Raw genomic sequence first — 19,686 nt, 5'->3', positions numbered from 1 at the left:
CTGACTCCCATACTTCCTGCATTTCACACTTCTGACCCCTGCTCTCTCTGTGTTACACACTTCTGACCTGACCCTGCTTTCTCTGTGTTATGCACTCCTGATCCCTGCACTCTCAGTGATACACACTCCTGGCCCCTGCACTCTCTGTATTACACACTCCTGAGTCCAGCACTATTGACACTGTGACCTGACCACTGCACTCTGTGCATTGGGCTCAGTATGATATTCTCTTGACTGCTGTCCTCTGTAGACTTATATTTTATTTTTCCCTGCTGATTTAAACCCTTCCCACTGTAGGGGTAGAGTTTTAAAAGTTGATCTGCCCCAGGTGCCAGATATGCTAAGTACACCATTACCCAGATGTCCACAACCCAGAAAACAAAGGGGTGAGTAACTGGGTATATAGTGGGCAACTCTAACAGGTATCATGTACCAGCATGTTACCTGAGCTCGATTTAATGTTTTCCCAAATATAAGACCAGTCCTGATCAGTAAGATCTGAACCAATGTCAGCAGTGCATTGCTATGTGTACTCACAGACATAAGATGTGAATAATGAATTGCTTGCATCGGATTTTTTCCCCCCGAGAGCGCCATCTCTGGGCATGTCTTTATTCTTAATAGGCATAAATACGCATACTCAGCTGAACCAAGCATGCATGGTTATTGCAAGATGTCCTGCAAGAAAGACCTATTGGCAGTTGAATTACACCTTGTCACCTGTGAAAGAAAGAAATTCAATCAATTGATGGTGTAATTGGCTGACTAATGTGACCTAGATAATAGAATAATGAATTCACTGTCTGATGTTTGGTAAACTATAGATTACATATACAGTGCATAGATAGAATAAAGATAGCACCTAGATAGCCAGATAGATTAAAACGAGACTGCCAAATAATAGCTAAAACGACAGATGATGGATAGCTTTGGGGGAAGGAAAGAAAGAAAGAAAGAAAGAAAGAAAGAAAGAGGCAAATGATAGGTAATAGGATAAATTTAGACTATATAGATTAATTGTATTTTGATTTTGGGATACATTATATTAATTCATTGGCTGACTGATGTTAGATGAAAAATTACATAAATAAATGGTTATTTTAAATAATTGGCTAGTTAATATTGAGTGGATGGTAGATAGATAGATAGATAGATAGATAGATAGATAGATAGATAGATAGATAGATAGATAGATAGATAGATAGATAGAATCAATAATTGACTAATTAATATCAAGTGGAGGATGGGTAGATAGATAGATAGATAGATAGATAGATAGATAGATAGATAGATAGATAGATAGATAGATGGATAGAATCAATAATTGGCTAATTATTATTGAGTGGATAGATAGATAGATAGATAGATAGAATCAATAATTGGCATAAATAATATTGAGTGGATAGATAGATAGATAGATAGATAGATAGATAGATAGATAGATAGAATCAATAATTGGCTAATTAATATTGAGTAGATAGATAGATAGATAGATAGATAGATAGATAGATAGATAGATAGATAGAATCAATAATTGGCTAATTATTATTGAGTGGATAGATAGATAGATAGATAGATAGATAGATAGAATCAATAATTGGCTAATTAATATTGAGTGGATAGATAGATAGATAGATAGATAGATAGATAGATAGATAGATAGATAGGTAGGTAGGTAGGTAGATAGATAGATAGATAGATAGATAGATAGATAGATAGATAATTGATTGATTAAAATAAGGTGTAGGATGGAGAGATGGTTATTTAGAGAGGTTTATTGTATGTTAGATAATCAATTCATTAAGGGGCTTACTGATCAATAGATTACATATACGCAGATAGATATAGACAGACACACAGACAATCCCAGAGCTCTGGCACCGATATTGGAGTGTAAGCTCTTGTGGCCAGCCTGGTTTGTTCAGCAGCATGTAGATGAGGGGAAATGATGAGTTGTAAGTTGCAGCTCTGGTATGACATCCCTCCCCAGTCCTCTATAGTGGGAAGCCATAGAAGTTGCAGGGATCAGGCTGACATGCGATGTGTAGGGATCGTCCATGGATGGGAGAGGTGACCCCCCCCCCCCCCTTGTCTGTCTCTCGTGCCTCCTAATCCCTATGTGTTCCTTATTAGTCTGAGTGGCTGGAGCGATGTCCATCTGGGAGAGTCCTAATTCCCAGTGATCTTCTTATCTCCAACTGTCCTTTCTTCTGCTGAGGGGAGGAAGGTTCACCACTCATCAGGAGCAGACAGTTGCGGAGATGCTGGGAGGGGGGCAGCTGGAGAATTTGGGATGTGGGAGGAAATGGGTGTTCTATGGAGAGACACACGTTGGGAATTCCAGTTTGTAGGATGTGATGGGACTGGGAGCCCCTCCTAGGCTGCCTCCCCCGACCCCCCTCCCACACGTGTTCCATCTACTGGGTCCCTGACCATCGTCTCCCACCACTGCTGTCTGGATCCTGTGCGGGTCACACACCGGGGATCCTCTGGATTCTGGTCACACTTCTTCTTTCTACCAAATCCGCTTTTTCTTCCCCCCCCCCCCCCCCCTTTAAATCTGTTCTCCAGATGGATCTGCTAGGAAAGCCCACCTGGATGTGTTTTCTGCTGCTGGCTCTTTGCTTTGGATTTACTTTCTGCTCCAAAAAGGCTGCTGCCCCCAGGAGACCAGGTAAGCATTGCTACTTCTCCACTTCCATGCCATGTTCTGGGTGCCAACGGGCTCATTATTAACTCTTTGCTGGGCTGCTGAACTGTAGAGTATGGGAGAAGTTGGGAGGGAGCTGTGCTCTCAGCTCACAGATCTGGGCTTAATTAACGGATCCTGGGCTAGCTTTGAATTTTAAACACACAAAACAAAGAAATATTCCTGGTGCCATTATGAAAAGTCTTTGTCTGGAAATGTGCCCTGCAAGCATCTCATCTCTAGTTTCATGCAACCAGGTTTCCTGTTTGATCAAAGATTGTTACTTTGTTGCATCCTGTTCTTAATAGCTTTATATTATGGAGTGGGGATTATATGCAATCATCTTATTTTATTAAAGTGTATATAAACCCTGAGGGCTCCTTCAGGGGGCAAAAAAAAAAGGTTTTGTCACCACACCATATCACCCACCTAAATGAGGGCATGCAGCCGCTTAGGGCTGTACAGGGGGTACCAAGCAAAGCAAACTATATGGTAGGTTGCATTTGGTATGCGGTACTATTCAAACAGTGCGGTGGGTCAGCATTTTACAAGTTGCCAAGGAGGCGACATATCAACTCCTCGCCATCTGTCAGATGCCTCTGAAAAGAGATCTGCCCAAATCACTTTTCAGAGGGACAGGAAGGATGGCCTCACGTCTGAATGAGCCCTTAAAGCGGAGGTCCACCCTAAAGTGGACCTTCCGCTCATCGGAATCCTCCCCCCCTCCGGCGCCACAATTGCCACCTTTCAGGGGGGAGGGGGGTGCAGTTACCTGGATAATCCAGGTAACTGCACCCACTTCCGGGATAGCTGTCTGCGGAAAGGGGCTTAGATTACGCCCCTTTCCGCAAGTGCCCGCCCCTTTCCGCAAGTGCCCCGCTGCCTGCTGGGAAACACACAGATCCCAGAGGCAGCGGGGACCGTCCTTATTGCACAGCGCGACTCGCGCATGCGCAGTAGGGAACCGGGAAATGAAGCCGAAAGGCTCCACTTCCTGATTCCCATACCCAAGATGGCGGCGGCAGCACCCGAGATACGATCTAGAGATCGGCTTCGGGTGCCGACATCGCGGGCGCGCTGGACAGGTAAGTGTCACTATTTTAAAAGTCAGCAGCTGCAGTATTTGTAGCTGCTGGCTTTTAAAAAAAAAAAAACGCGGAGTCCCGGCGGACTCCCGCTTTAAAATGAACTTGTCTTATTTGTACCCTTTTGATCTATTACCCCTACTAGCTTTTTTTTATATCTGTCTGATAAGCACACAAAAAAAAATAACCTACCTGATCCTGCCAGAAATCTTGGGGACTGATAACTTCCTGTGCTGTCTGTCTTTGCTGAGAGTTAACAGTTAGCATTGTTCTCAGCTATCTCTGTGGGATTAGTCTCCAAACTTTCAAAGCAAAGTGCCAGTTTACTGTCTTTCGAACTTTAGGGGGGACAGACTGTGGCTAGTGGGAGTAGAAAATGCCATGGCATCAGTGGGAGAAAACAATGCCAAAGGGTTGGTGGTCAGTGGGAGTAAAAAAAAAAAAATTACATCATTGGTGTCAGGGGAAGAATAGTGCCCCATCATTGGTGTCAGGGGAGGAATAGTGCCCCATCATTGGTGTCAGGGGAGGAATAGCGCCTCATCATTGGTGTCAGTGGGAAGAATAGTGCCCCATCATTGATGTCAGAGGAGGAAGAGTGCCCCATCATTGGTGACAGTGGGAAGAATAGCGCCTCATCATTGGTGTCAGTGGGAAGAATAGTGCCCCATCATTGATGTCAGAGGAGGAAGAGTGCCCCATCATTGGTGACAGTGGGAAGAATAGCGCCTCATCATTGGTGTCAGTGGGAAGAATAGTGCCCCATCATTGATGTCAGAGGAGGAAGAGTGCCCCATCATTGGTGACAGTGGGAAGAATAGTGCCTCATCATTGGTGTCAGTGGGAAGAATAGTGCCCCATCATTGATGTCAGAGGAGGAAGAGTGCCCCATCATTGGTAACAGTCTGAAGAATAGCGCCTCATCATTGGTGTCAATCTCTAACTTTACATAGTTAGTACAGCGGCTTCGACTGGAGCTGACAGTTATCTCATAGTGTGTACAAGGCTTAAGGCTGGCCATACATTATGCAATTTTCTTGCACAATTTTCCTTTTGACTCACAAAGACTATATAATATCAGGTCAGACCTAAACACTTTCAACTTGTATGCAGTCAGGCAGGCCCTTGCACTACATACAGTAGTTGAAGGTAAATCTAAAGGAAATTGAATAAGAAAACTGTATAATGTATGGCCAGCTTTAGGACAGACATGGACGGATTGAAATGTGGCTGGTTCAGCAGGAAACTGATACATTTCGATCCATCTATGGACAGGCCGATCTGTAGAGTGTTTTCATATGATCATTGTATTCTGAGGGGGGCGGGGGGGGGCGGGGGGGGATTGAGCTGTTTTCTTTCCTTCAACCGCCAGCCTTACCAAAACGATGTATTATGAGGTCAAACCCAAACAACCAATTCAATTATTAGGAAAACAGGAAGGACCTTGCATCCCGTAGTTAAAGGTGGATCTAAAGCCGGCCATACATGGACCAAAACTTGGACGGTTTACCAGGGACCGATCAACTTCAGTACAACCGTCTTGCTGAAGAATTTTCACTCGATTAGCATTGCTGGCTATTGATCAGTGTATTCTGACAGCGGGGTCACAATACAAAGACACGGTGGAAGAGATTCCCCCATCCACCCCAAATGTGTGAGATGGGGGCAGGGCCAGGACAAGGGGTGGGCAGAAAGGGAAGTTGCCCTGGGCGCAGTGGTTTATTGTAAGGATGGAGGCGCCTTCCTTCTGTTCCAAGTCTGACAGAAGTAGTGAGAGTGGCAGTGATCTTAACAAGTGAGTGACTGCTGGATCCCCTAAGCTTGCACATCATGAATGGGGGAGGGGAGCACCATTTGGCATCTTTCCCCTGGGCTCTAGATGACCTTCTCCCGACACTGGATAGGGGGAATCGAGTCATTTTTGTCTTTCAACCTCTTATTTGAATGAAAAGAAATTAAATGCCTATGGGTTGCCTAAAGGCGATTGTACAATCAGATCATATAGTGTATGGTTAGCCTCAGGGCTTATTCACACCAACGAGCTGTTCACTGGTGTGCGTTGGGACGCGCAGGGCCAGTGCTCTCATTGCACACTATTTACATTTATTTCTCAAAAAACTTTATTAAAATTTCAATTTCAATTGCAATACATTTCTTCTAACCACAGTAGCGTTGCAATGTGGTGATTTGCATCACAACATGCTGCCCTGAAAAAAACCCCCATTGCATGCACAGTGTTGCTGTAAAGTTATTTCCATTGTGTGTACATTAGAGCTGCTCTGGAAAAAGCTGCCAGTGTAGCCCCAATGCCCACAAGAACAGCTCTGCCTATGAGGGGGAAGGTGTTCTGTAGTCCTGTTGCAGGGTGACATCGCTGCTCCTCCATAGTTACAATACAGTGAGTGAGTGTAAAATTTCATTAAAAGTGTTTTGTTATACCTGTTGATCCTGCCAGAAAATGTGTTAATTGGTAATTTCCTATGCTCTGCGCCCTTTGTTGCATTGTTATATTATATTATATAGATACAGTGGTGTGAAAAAGTGTTTGCCCCCTTCCTCATTTCCTGTTCATTTGCATGTTTGTCACACTTAAGTGTTTCGGAACATCAAACCAATTTAAACAATAGTCAAGGACAACACAAGTAAACACAAAATGCAATTTGTAAATGAAGGTGTTTATTATTAAAGGTGAAAAAAAATCCAAACCATCATGGCCCTGTGTGAAAAAGTGATTGCCCCCCTTGTTAAAACATACTATAACTGTGGTTGTCCACACCTGAGTTCAATTTCTCTAGCCACACCCAGGCCTGATTATTGCCACACCTGTTCACAATCAAGGCATCACTTAAATATGAGCTGCTTGACACAGTAAGGTCCACCAGAAGATCCTTAAAAGCTACACATCATGCCGAGACCCAAAGAAATTCAGGAACAATTGAGAAAGAAAGTAATTGAGATCTATCAGTCTGGAAAGGGTTATAAAGCCATTTCCAAAGCTTTGTGAATCCAGCGAACCACAGTGAGAGCCATTATCCACAAATGGCGAAGACATGGAACAGTGGTGAACCTTCCCAGGAGTGGCCGGCCGCCCAAAATTACCCCAAGAGCGCAGCGACGACTCATCCAAGAGGTCACAAAAGACCCCACAACAACGTCCAAGGAACTGCAGGCCTCACTTGCCTCAGTTAAGGTCAGCGTTCATGCCTCCACCATCAGGAAAAGACTGGGCAAAAATGGCCTGCATGGCAGAGTTCCAAGGAGAAAACCACTGCTGAGCAAAAAGAACATCAAAGCTCGTCTCAATTTCTCCACAACACATCTTGATGATCCCCAAGACTTTTGGGACAACATTCTGTGGACCGATGAGACAAAAGTGGAACTCTTTGGAAGGTGTGTGTCCAAGTATATCTGGCGTAGAAGGAACACTGCATTTCATAAAAAGAACATTATACCAACAGTAAAATATGGTGGTGGTAGTGTGATGGTCTGGGGCTGTTTTGCTGCTTCAGGACCTGGAAGACTTGCCGTGATAAAAGGAACTATGAATTCTGCTGTCTACCAAGAGATCCTGAAGGAGAATGTCCGACCATCTGTTCGTGTACTCAAGCTGAAACGAACTTGGGTTCTGCAGCAGGACAATGATCCTAAACACACCAGCAAGTCCACCACCGAATGGCTGAAGAAAAACAAAATGAAGACTTTGGAGTGGCCTAGCCAAAGTCCTGACCTGAATCCTATTGAGATGTTGTGGTATGACCTTAAAAAGGCCGTTCATGCTCGAAAACCCTCTAATGTAACTGAATTAGGACAATTCTGCAAAGTTGAGTGGGCCAAAATTCCTCCAGGACGCTGTAAAAGCCTCATTGCACGTTATCGCAAACGCTTGGTTGCAGTTGTTGCTGCTAAGGGTGGCCCAACCAGTTATTAGGTTTAGGGGGCAATCACTTTTTCACACAGGGCCATGATGGTTTGGATTTTTTTTCACCTTTAATAATAAACACCTTCATTTACAAATTGCATTTTGTGTTTACTTGTGTTGTCCTTGACTATTGTTTAAATTGGTTTGATGTTCCGAAACACTTAAGTGTGACAAACATGCAAAGGAACAGGAAATGAGGAAGGGGGCAAACACTTTTTCACACCACTATATATATATATATATATATATATATATATAAGTAATATTAGTCCCAATTCTCTCTGAAGACTATATAATAGCCCCTGCTGTTACAGAGATGAGGAGAGGGGGAGGTGTTTGTCATCCTGCCCTAGGGTGACAACTCTCCTTCTCCACAGATTCAGTACAATGAGAGTGCGTTGTCACCCCAGCACAGTTTTTGCGTTAGTCTCCATTCGAATCGAAGTGATTTGAATTTGAAGCACATTTCCAAAAAACACTTCAGTGATTGACACTCAGATTTCCATGTTAGGCTATTGTGCCCATTGGTGTATTTTGGTTTTATGTTGCCTTAGGCAAGACTAAAATTGGACCCCCCCCCCATCTAAATTTGTCTCATCCCAACGGCTTTAAAAATGCACACACCCATACGGCAACAAGCGATGTCAATATTACTATCCATAGGTGACATTTTAAAAGCCTTTACAGGTTACCATTTTAAATGTACAGAGGAGGTCTGGTGCTAGAATTACTGCCTATGATCTGCCGTTTGCGGTGATGCCTCACACGTGTGGGACGATCGCTGTTTGCGTGCGTGCGGGACAGACACGCACTTTCGCCTTTGCATGCAAGCACAGGAGGACGGGGGCACTTTCATTTTTTTTAATTTTTTTTTACACTGTTGCTTTCATTTTTTTTAATCACTTTTATTGCTGTCACAAGGAATTTAAACATCCTTGTGACAGCAATAAGCATGTGACAGGTCCTCTTTATGGCGAGATCTGGGGTCTAAAAGACCCCAAATCCCGTCTCTGCACTTAAAAGCATTCAAGACAACAAGATCGATTTTTGTAAATGCTTTTTAAAAACTGGCGCCAATGGTTTCCGAGTAAACCGGAACTGATGTCACATCATCGCTTCCAGTTTACTGTTACAAACTCCGGATGCCCCAGCTGGTTGCCCGGGTCTCCAGAGAAAGTTTCCCCCAGCGGATAAGGACCCCCCTGTACTGAGCAGGCGCAACACTTGCGCAGTACGAACCACAACGGAGCCGCCGAAAATAGCTGAAGCTGAACACAGTGAGTCAGCACCTGTAAGCCCTTGTACACACAATCGGAAATTCCAACAACCAAATCCGTTGGAGTAATTCCGATGGATTAATTCCGGACGAGGTCCGGAAGTGATGTTGCATACACACGGTTGGACAAAGTTGTCAGAAAATCCGATTGTACATAACGTGATGACGTTATTTTGTTATGACGGGACTATGTTCAGGCTAGTAGCCAATAGCTTTGGTCTAGGAATTTGATCTGAGCCTGCGTGGCACTTTGTCCGTCGGAGTAGGCTACACATGATCGAAGTATGTCCGATCGGAGCATTTTGACGGAAAATTTTACCGGCAAGTTGGAAAAGTTGGTCCGTCGGATATTCTGACGGAAACAGTCCGATGGAGACCACACACAGTAGGAATATCCGACAAAACGGTCCGATAGGACACATTCCGTCGGAATCTCTGACCGTGTGTACAAGGGCTAACAGGGCCCCTCACGGGCACGCTTCGCTCGCCACGCTTCTGGCACGGTCTCGCTGCGCTTGACATATTATTATTCGAATTCTATGTCCACTTGGATGGTGGGGCTTGAACCTGGACTCAGGGAAGAATGTAGTGTGCAGGCGCCATGATCAGCTGTTCATCTTCAGAGACTTTTGGCGGCTCCGTAGTCGTTCGTATCTGCCGGGGGAACTTTCTCGGCAAGACACCGGAGAGAGATACGGGGGGGGCAACCCCTCCCACTGCTTGTAATAGCAATCAAGAGGCTAATAAGCTGCTCTGATTGCTATTACAAGAGAGCTGATCTCTGGCTCAAAAAAAAACCATACTGGGTGATGCCTGCAGCTCGTCAGGCATCATCCTGGTACAGGCACCGCCCCACATTTTTACCTACAAGTAAGCCTATAATACGGCTTACCTATAGGTAAAATGAATATTTAAGTAAAAAGGAGATATTTACCTAGCATGCAGCCACTGACGTCGTCAGCACATGCACTCTGAAGGTCCGGCACATGGTGCCAGACCTTGCCGGAAAGAGGACTCCCATGCACATGCGCAGGAGTGATGTCATTGTGGCTTCGGCCACTCATATTGCCGGAGCTGCGAACCCAGAAGAAATGCAGAGGGAACATTTTAGCTAACTCAGCCGTGACCGGGAGGCAGTGCGGGCACTTCATTCTAAGGTAAGTATTTCATAATGAGCTAGTATGTAGTGCATACTAGCTCATTATGCCTCTGCCTTACAGTTTTTTTTTTCAGGGCATACAACCGCTTTAACTGTTTATTTCCCAAACAGTACAGAGGCCACCAGTCAACCAAGCAACGGTCCATTCACCCCGGCTCCAATAAACAGTCTAGGGGTTGTCTTTTTTGTAGTTTATTGCTTGTAGAACTTGGGACAGGAGAGGGTTCAGGACATGGGATACTCCACAAGGAATATCAAACAGCAGATAAAGTACAGTCTTCTTCTTAAAGTTTCATCTTTCCATCTATTAAATCTTCTGCCCTTGTTGTTTTAACTTTTTCACCTGGCAGCCTAACTAGGAGGCTGTTACTGAATGTACTTTAAAGTAAAACTTCAACCTGCCCCTTCCTCTGGCATTTTTGGATTTGAGGGGGGAAGGGGGGGGGGGGGGTAAAGCCACTTCCACTCTGATTACCTAGTCGGAAGTTTGGCCCCTTGGTCAGGTCCCAGGAGGCGGAGGTGCAGTGGGGAGCACAGCCCCGCATGTGCAGTGGGGAGCTGGCTGTAATGCCACAAGGAGTCACAGCTGACTTCCTACAATTGGCATGGAGGCACCGGGGACCCAGGTAAGGAAAGCACTGGATCCCCAAACAGGCAACTGTCTATATATTAAGACCCCTTTCACACTGAGGGCGTTTTGCAGGCACTATAGCATTAAAAATAGTGCCTGCAATCTGCCCACAAACAGCTGCTCCTATTGGCTTTCACACTGGAATGGTGCGCTGGCAGGGCATCAGGAAAAGTCCTGCCAGCAGCTTCTTTGGAGCGGTGAAGGAGCAGTGCGTTTACCGCTCTCCTCCACCGCTCCTGCCCATTGAAATCAATGGGGCAGCATGGCTATACCGCCGGCAAAACGCTGCTATTGCGGTGCATTGCGGGCGGCTTTAACCCTTTCTTGCCCGCTAGCGGCCGAAATGCGGCGCAAATCTGACAGTAAAATGCTGCTAAAAATAGCGGCTTTTTACCACCGCCACTATGGGCGGCACAGTGTGAAAGGGGTCTTAAAGTCAGCAGTTACAGTTTTTGTAGCTGCTGACTTTTAACTTGTGGAATCTTGACTAAAGCTTCTCTTCAAGTTCTTAATTTTTACTATATTTTCATTACTAATATTATTATGACCTATCTCACACATGGTGATCATAATTATTCTTCTCTAAATATTTATTATCATCTAAAAAACAATGAAAATAATTGTATATCACTATTAAAGTGGTTCTAAAGGCTTGTTGTTTTTTTTATTTTTCTTTAAAATAATAAATACATCATACTTGCCTGCCCTGTGCATTAGTTTTGCACAGAGCAGCCCCGATCCTCCTCTTCTCATGTCCCTCGCCAGTGCTTCTGGCTTCTCCCCCTTGCTGAGTGTCCCTAGAGCAAGCTGCCTGCACCGGGTGCACTCGTGTGCTTGCTCCTGAGCCGCCTGTGTGTGTGTCTATGGGACACACAGAGCATAGCTCAGTCCCGTTCCCAGCTCCTCCTCACTTCTGTAATTGACAGCTGCTGTGTTTCAGCCAATGAGGAGAGAGCCCCTGCTCTTGTGCACATTGGATCAAGATGGGGCTCAGGTAAGTATTAGGGGGGCTGCGGGAGGAGCTACACACTGAAGGTTTTTTACCTTCATGTAAAGCATTTAGAAGCACTTTAAATGCATGCTGTGTATGGCTAATAAGCTTTGAAGCACAAACCTATTCTTTAGCATTGTGCAAAGCATAATTACAGTCTCCAAAAGAAATATTTTTATAGTATTTACAAAAAGCACGAGATAAGAAATACAAATCTAGAAAGCCAATATAAACAAAAATAGACAGTTCTTTCATAATATTGTGACTGTAGGAAATGTTAATTAAACTATTATCTTTTAGGGCCGGTTCACACTGCGGCGCGAGGCGAGGCGACACGGCTCGCCTCGCCTCGCTCCCGCAAGTCGTCCCCATTGAGTACAATGGAACCGTTCTGAGAGGAGCGACTCGAGTCGCTCCGACTCAGAAAAAAGGTTCCTGTACTACTTCGGGGCGACTTCGGGGGCGACTTGCATTGACTTCTATGCAGACCCCCCCTGCAAGTCGCGGCGAGGAAGTCGGAGACGCCTCGCCGCGGCTCGCAGTGTGAACCGGCCCTTAAGCTTTGGCCTTTATTTTGCAATGTTTTGGCATTGTTTCTATGCAGATAGACATCTGTGCAACATATTTCATTAATAATAATGAATAGTAGTAGTATGACAGTTACAGCCGTCCCGTGTAAGTAGGAGTCATGAGACTTCTGCTCATCAGCTGTTGTAAAGCTTCCAACTGTCCCTGATTTGGAGGGACTGTCCCTGCTCTGAGTCTACCGCTGCATGGAACTTCTTGACCTGAGCGGAACCTCAGACAGCAACATTGGAGGTGACCTGGAAACCTTGGCCCCATACTATGAACGAGTTTTTGATGGTGGTCCTTATACAACTAAAGAAGGTCAGACAGCCCTCTACACATTGGCAGCCTCAGAGCAGTTTGGAAACATTGAGTTCTAAAAGATCAAGTGGAAGATTTGGGTGGCTTTTATAATTTTCAAGATTGAAAAAAACTCTTTAAAAGTGTCAGTCAAACATTATTTTGGCCATTTTGGGTTCCTGACCTAGGGTAAATATACAAATAAATTCTAAATGTAAGTATAACTAAAGTAAACCTTTTTTAAATATTGGATAGAGTAAAACTCTCTAAAACTTTCTCAAAGTTTTTAGCACTGAGGAACCCCCTAAAATAATTTTCAGGCTTTTGGGAACTTTACTTAAACCACTTCATAGGGATAGTCGATGGAAATAAAGGTCCCTTAAAGTGGTGTTCAGTGGAAAGAATGCAACCCTACATTGGTTATCAGAATGGAACCCTACATTGGTTGTCAGAATCTTTGAAAAAAGAATCAAGGGCTTCTTCTCCATGTTTCTTTTGTGTAGAGTGGCCCATTGAAATGAACAGGCTGCCCTACAAATGATGCATGGGAATGCTCCCGCACTCAGTCGCACCTGTGCTGTGTGAACCAGAAACCATTGACAGCAAAGCTGATGAGAATGAGCCTTGGAAGAAACTTGCCATGAGAGGAACATGTACCCTGCCATTGCTGACTTTCTGAAAATGTCAGTTGCCTGGCTGTCTCCAGTGGGAGAGTGGTGAGGACTTAGAAGCCCTGTCAGGCCTTAGAAAACCTCCCAATGTTGTTTCCAGTATTGTTCTCAATGCGCACTGACAGTCAATAATGTCAGCACGCATTGATATCCGATGCTTCCTCTGTAGTTCTGGTGTTCTATGGAATAGTCCCCTCTGTCGAAAAATACCCGATTCGGGCTGTGCATGGACAGTACAGAATGGAACAACAGCTTATTTCCCAATCAGCTGTTGTGACAGCGTGAAGACGCACGTGCAAATCATAGGAGGCACTATCCTGCTACTCTGATGACCGCATCATAGGAGGAACTATCCGACACTCTGATGAGCGGTGAAGGAGAAATGATCTGCAAAGTGCCGAACAAAGCCAAATCCAGTCTGCCAAATCCACCCTACAATACACTGAACCAGCAACACTAAAAAACCTGGACTTCAATACACTGAACCCGCCCTGCAAGCACAAGGCAGAATCAGAGAATAGCATTGTCCCTCTGTGCTTTGCAGATCATTTCTCCTTCGCGGCTCATGAGCGTGTTGGATAGTGCCTCCTACGATCTGCCCAGAGTGGGCATTTTTCAACAGAGGGCACTATTTGATAGAACATCAGCTCCTGTAAACTCAGAGAGAGGCGCTGAGAGTAGTGCAGAGAGCAGGAGGTGAAGAAGGAGGGGACTTCTGATGGCAGTGCTGATCACAGATTGTGGGAGGGAGCATGAAGCTTGAGCATGTGTCTGGATAAAGGAATAGAGGAGCCAAAGCATTGTGTGTATAAGGCATGTAAAACTCACGTTAATGGTCCATCGGACTCAATATTGTGAGTTTAGTGGTCTGTGAGGTCCAAAAGGTTGGTGACCACTGCTCTAGTGCATACAATAAAGCCAGGAGGGCTTCCATGTGCAAGAAGACCTTATGCCCCATACACAAGATCAGAAATTCTACCAGCAAAAGTCGGATGTGAGCTTTTGGTCAGAAATTCTGATCATGTGTACGCTCCATCGGACTTCTGCTGGCGGAATTCCAGTCAGCAAAAGACTGAGAACAGGTTCTCTATTTTTCAGTCGGAAAAAGTTCCTATCCGAAAATGCGTTCATCTGTATGCAATTAGGACGTGAAAAAAATCACACATGCTCGGAAACAATTCAACGCATGCTCAGAAGCATTGAACTTCATTTTTGCAGCTCATCGTAGTGTTGTACGTCACCACATTCTTGGCGGTCGAAAGTTCAGAGAACTTTTGTGTGACCGTGTGTATGCAAGCCAAGCTTGAGCGGAATTCCGTCGGAAAAACCATCCAAGTTTTTTCTGACGGAATTTCTGATCGTGTGTATGGTGCATTACTCTCAGTTCCTGTTGTATCTACAAGAAAGGAAGTAAAGGAAAAAAAATTATTTTGGGATTTTACCTTTCTCTGCTGCAGCCATTCTGAGCCAGAGTTCCGTGGAACCCTAAAGTTGCAGAGGTATCTTAAGGTTCCTTGAACTGTGGCTGATTGGCTTCCCATATGATGGCGGCTTCATGGGGGGCAAAACCATTACACAGAGCAGGTAAGTATAACTTTGTTTTGTTTTTTTGTTTTTTTTATCACCCTTTAGAATCACTTTAAAGAGAAGTATTCATTAATTTAAATGCTAATTCATAAGGTCTCTTTCACACGGGACGGATCCGTAATGATCCGCCCCAAGATGATCCGCTTGCTCAGTGGGGATCGCTCCATTTATCCCCGCTGAGTCGGCAGATGACATGGCGGTCCTGTGCAGGGACCGCCCTGCGCTCTCCTCTATGGGGGATCGGATGAACACAGACCGTCTGTCCGTGTTCATCCGATCCGCTCTGCAGACGGATAGAAAAATAGGATTTTCCTCCGTCTGCAGAATCGGACAATAGGGCGGATGATATCGGGTGTCAGCAGATGTTCATCTGCAGATGCCCGCTATCCCATAGGGATGCATGTATGTCCGTATTTCATCCGCAAACAGAGGGATGAAATAGGGACATATGGTCCGCACGTGTGAAAGGGGCCTTAAACTGACACAAATATTTTTAACGCTCAACTCCAGGCAAAAAAAAGTATTCCTTTCAAGAGTTAATAGATTGCTTTGTCTAGGGGAAAGGAGGAACACTTTTACTCACCTGATCCTTCACTCCTCCAGAAGACAGCACTCCCCCATGATACTGCGGTGGACTGTCCCTTGGTGTCATCACGATCCTGCTATGGACCTTGCTCTGGTCCTGATGATGTCATCATCAGGACTGTAGACCACTAAAGCATTGGGGGGGCGGTGCGCAGAAGTTGCGGGGAGCGGTCTAAGTATACTTACCTTTCTTTTTTATTCACTTAGACATAAATGAGCAAATAAACCTTGCAGGATGTGGCTGTAATGCTCAAAAGTTTGGAGACCCCTGGTCTGCAGCAAACATCTTTTCTTGCTCTTGCATTGCTCTGTGTTACTGTGTTCTTCCTCCACGTTTTTATATTAGGTCCTTTATAGCAGCAAACGTTTGCCAAGTGACCCCCTGGGGTGCGGAGTTTCATTTCAGATACATTTCAGTTCATTTATTTTTAGTTTTTACATGCCTGCCTTGTATTGTTTGCTGTGCTCAGCACTTCACAAAGAGCTACAGAGGAGGAATATTGTATCTTCTCTAGATCTAGCTGAAGACATGTATTTATTTTACTCATTTAAATACCTTTCTTCGATGTTTTCTACAACGCTTTATGACACTTTACCTAAATGCTTTATAGGGAACAATGAACAATTTGCATCGTCCCTGTGCTGATGCTGAAATGACGGTCTATTGTCCCCAACACGTAATGCATCATATTTGGGTGGAAGTCACTGTGCTTTTGGATTTTGGGAAGCCCATCAAACACCAGGAGAACATACACACTACATAAAGATTTGGTCTTCAGCCGCTGGGCTGGCCCAGACTGCAGTGTGTGTGGTATTGCTCTCTGCAAATGATTAATGACATTATCTCTCTGCTACACAGAACTTCCATGTACAGCATAGAACAATACAACACAAGCACATGTAACATGACAGTGACTTAGTTCTAAAACAGGATTAAAGGGAAACTATGCCTTGTTTAAAAAAAAAAAAAACATATTTTAAAAGCATACGCTATATTGTCAAAAGTATTCGGACACCTACCTTTACATTCACATGAACTTTAACCACTTCAGCCCTGGATCACTTGGCTGGCCAAAGACAAGAGCTTTTTTTTTGCGTTTTGGCACTGCGTTGTTTTAATTGACAATTGCGTGGTCATGCGACGTGGCTCCCAAACAAAATTTACATCCTTTTTTCCCCCCACAAATAGAGCTTTCATTTGGTGGTATTTGATCACCTCTGCGTTTTTTTTTTTTTTTGTGCTATAAACAAAAAAAGAGCGACAATTTAAAAAAAAAAAATATTTTTTTTTACTTTTTGCTATAATAAATATCCTCAAAAAATATATAAACATTTTTTTTTCCTCAGTTTAGGCCGTATGTATTCTTCATATTTTTGGTAAAAAAAAAAATCGCAATAGGCGTTTATTGATTGGTTTGCACAAAAGTTATAACATCTACAAAATAGTTTTATGGCATTTTTATTGACAATTATTTTTTTTTTAACTTGTAATGGCGGTGATTTTATCGTGACTGCGACATTATGGCGGACAGATTGGTCACTTTTGGCGCTATTTTGGGACCATTCACATTTATACAGTGATCAGTACGATTAAAAATGCATTGATTACTGTGTAAATGTGACTGGCAGTGAAGGGGTTAACCACTAGGGGGTTAAGTGTGTCCTAGGGAGTGATTCTAACTGTAGGGGGGATGGGCTATGTGTGACATTACACTGATCACCGCTCCCGATTACAGGGAGCTGTGGTCAGTGTCAGTAGGCAGAATGGTGAAATGCTTGTTTACAGCAGCATTTCCCTGTCCTCTCCATGAGACGATCATGGGTTTCCCCGTGGACATCTAGTCCGCGGGACCCATGATCACACTCACGGAGCTCGCGGCAGGCAAATTTAAAGGAATGCACCTGTACGCCCATTTGCCTGACCATGCCATTCTGCCGACGTAAATGTTTGTGCGCCGGTTGGCAATCGGTTAATTGCATCCCAGTCTTAGTCCTTGGTGTTCAATATTGAGTTGGCCCCCCCTTTGCAGCTATAACAGCTTCAACTGTTCTGGGGAGGCCGTCCACAAGGTGTAGGAGTGTGTTTATGGGAATGTTTGAATGTTTGATAATTTTTCTGGAAGCACATTTGTGAGGTAAGGCACTAATGTTGGATGAGAAGGTCTGGCTCTTGAGGAACTTGACTGGCCTACACAGAGTCCTGACCTCAACTCAATAGAACATCTTTGGGATGAATTAGAGTGGAGACTGCAACATCAGTGCCTGACCTCACAAATGTGCTTCTGGAAGAATAGTCAAACATTCCCATAGACACAATCCTAAATCTTGTTGACGGCCTTCCCAGAAGAGTTAAAGCTGTTATAGCTGCAAAGGGTGGGCCAACTCAATATTGAACCCTATGGACTAAGACTTGGATGCCATTAAAGTTCATGGGCGTGTAAAGGCAGCAGTCCCAATACTTTCGACAATATAGTGTATATTTTGCAATTCCTGAGTACTCCCTCCTACTATAATTCTTCTCCTTACATTACATATCTTATTTTGCACCCACTGATATCATCACTGGGTCTCTGTGCTTACCTTTGTAGATCAGGACTATTTGTAGAGGTAGGCAAGGCTCGATTTTCCTCAAAACAGAGCACCCTGCATCAGTGTTTCTCCTAGTAAACCCCCCAGCCCTGATGTAAGCAGTTGGCTGACTCTTTGGGCAGTCATGCATATATAAAAATGTTTTTCCGAGTGGATGTCAGTCTGGAGAAGTGGGCATCGCTTGGTAGGCTGTATTTACGTGCAGACTTGTAGGAGAGTGTCTACAGTATGGTACATGTTACGTTTTATTCATTTTTTATCTGTACTTATTTATGGAGCTCTGTGTATAATGCTTCTCATCATCTCTGGTACAGATGGAAATAGGGAATTATTTGTTTGGGCATGCTCTCCTCCTGATGTTCATGACTCTGCCCCCTTGTGGTGAGGCTATAAATATCAGGCAAAGTCAGCCTCTGGGTCAGTCCCAATATGGAAAGTGAGAAGGGGAAGATCTGTGAGATGTACTGATTTTGCCTTACCAAATCCCTTCAATGGGAACCCAGGATTCCTAGGTGTGGACTTCTATATGGACTTTATTCCAAAGTATGAACTGTACCATGGTGCGGGTCACATGGCGAGGCCCAATTTTTTTTTTTTTGCTCAACCAGACGAGTTATGTTAGTTCTGTGAATTATGGACTTTGTTACTGGAGTTTATGTAACATGCAAAGACGTTCTTCAGTAAAATTCTTCATTGCAGTGGTGGATGCTCCATTAGGGGCCCTCTAATCCATGCGCCTAGCCCCTAATCTACATGTAGGGCACCGGGCGCATAGATTTCAATGTTTTTGTATTTTTTTCTTTTTTCAAGCACATAATAGTGCGAGTGAAGGGGGGCAAGTTTTTTGCCGCCCCTCCCAAAATATTGGGCACCGGCTGCCACTGCTTTATTGCAAGCCAACCTAATGCCTGGTCTGAGGTTACTGAAAGGAATAAAGTATATTGCAAAGGGTAGTATTCATAGTGTATGACATATCTCCCAACTTGTTGAGATGGGAACGAGGGACACCTATTAGCAAAAGTATGTAGGTATAGGACACACACCCCTGCCACGCTTCTTTAAAGGAAAATTATACAAAAATCCTAAAAGAATTGAGCTCTGTAATTTCAAAAGCCATTGTTTGTATTATTTAGGGACTCATTAATGACAGGAATGGTACCACTGGATTGGCGCAGGGCCAGTGTGGTGCCCATATTAAAAAAGGGATCAAAGTCTTTACCAAGTAATTATAGACCTATTAGTTTAACTTCTATAGTCAGGGAGATACTGGAGAGTTTCATAAAAGACCACATAGATGAGTTCTTGCTGGAAAAAAATATTTTAAGCAACAGACAGCATGGATTCACAAAAGACAGAAATTGTCAGACAAATCTGATTTCTTTTTATCAGGAGGTAAGTAAAATCTTGGACAGAGAGGTGGCTCTGGACATGTTGAACTTGGATTTTGCAAAAGCATTTGACACAGTTCCCCACACACGGCTCATGTGTAAGGTAAAGTCTACATGCTTGGAAAGATCAATTTGTAAATGGATAGAAAACTGGCTAAAAGACCAAATTCAGAGAGTAGTGGTTAATGATTCTTACTCTGGATGGATTAACTTTGTGGTTAAGCCACTGAAAATAAAGTTTATCAGTGG

General features: G+C 44.0%; 1 protein-coding gene across 2 annotated transcripts in view; it reads left to right on the top strand.

Annotated features, from left to right (window-relative positions):
- Positions 1 to 2,230: 2,230 nt before the first annotated feature.
- EGFLAM (EGF like, fibronectin type III and laminin G domains) overlaps positions 2,231 to 19,686 on the top strand; it is a 249,508-nt gene continuing 232,052 nt past the window's right edge. Inside the window, exon 1 of one of the 2 annotated variants that reach the window (XM_077462829.1) lies at positions 2,231 to 2,674. In XM_077462829.1, coding sequence (XP_077318955.1) covers positions 2,572 to 2,674 — 103 coding nt within the window. In that variant the 5' untranslated portion in view covers positions 2,231 to 2,571. The remainder of the gene's footprint in view (positions 2,675 to 19,686) is intronic. The other variant, XM_077462831.1, reaches the window with a different exon arrangement.

The sequence above is a fragment of the Lithobates pipiens genome, unplaced genomic scaffold (genome assembly GCF_037356315.1).
Source record: "Lithobates pipiens isolate NorthernLeopardFrog02 unplaced genomic scaffold, aLitPip1_a1.2 Scaffold_3, whole genome shotgun sequence".
Classification (NCBI taxonomy): Eukaryota; Metazoa; Chordata; class Amphibia; order Anura; family Ranidae; genus Lithobates; species Lithobates pipiens.
This window is presented reverse-complemented; position numbering and strand designations above follow the sequence as displayed.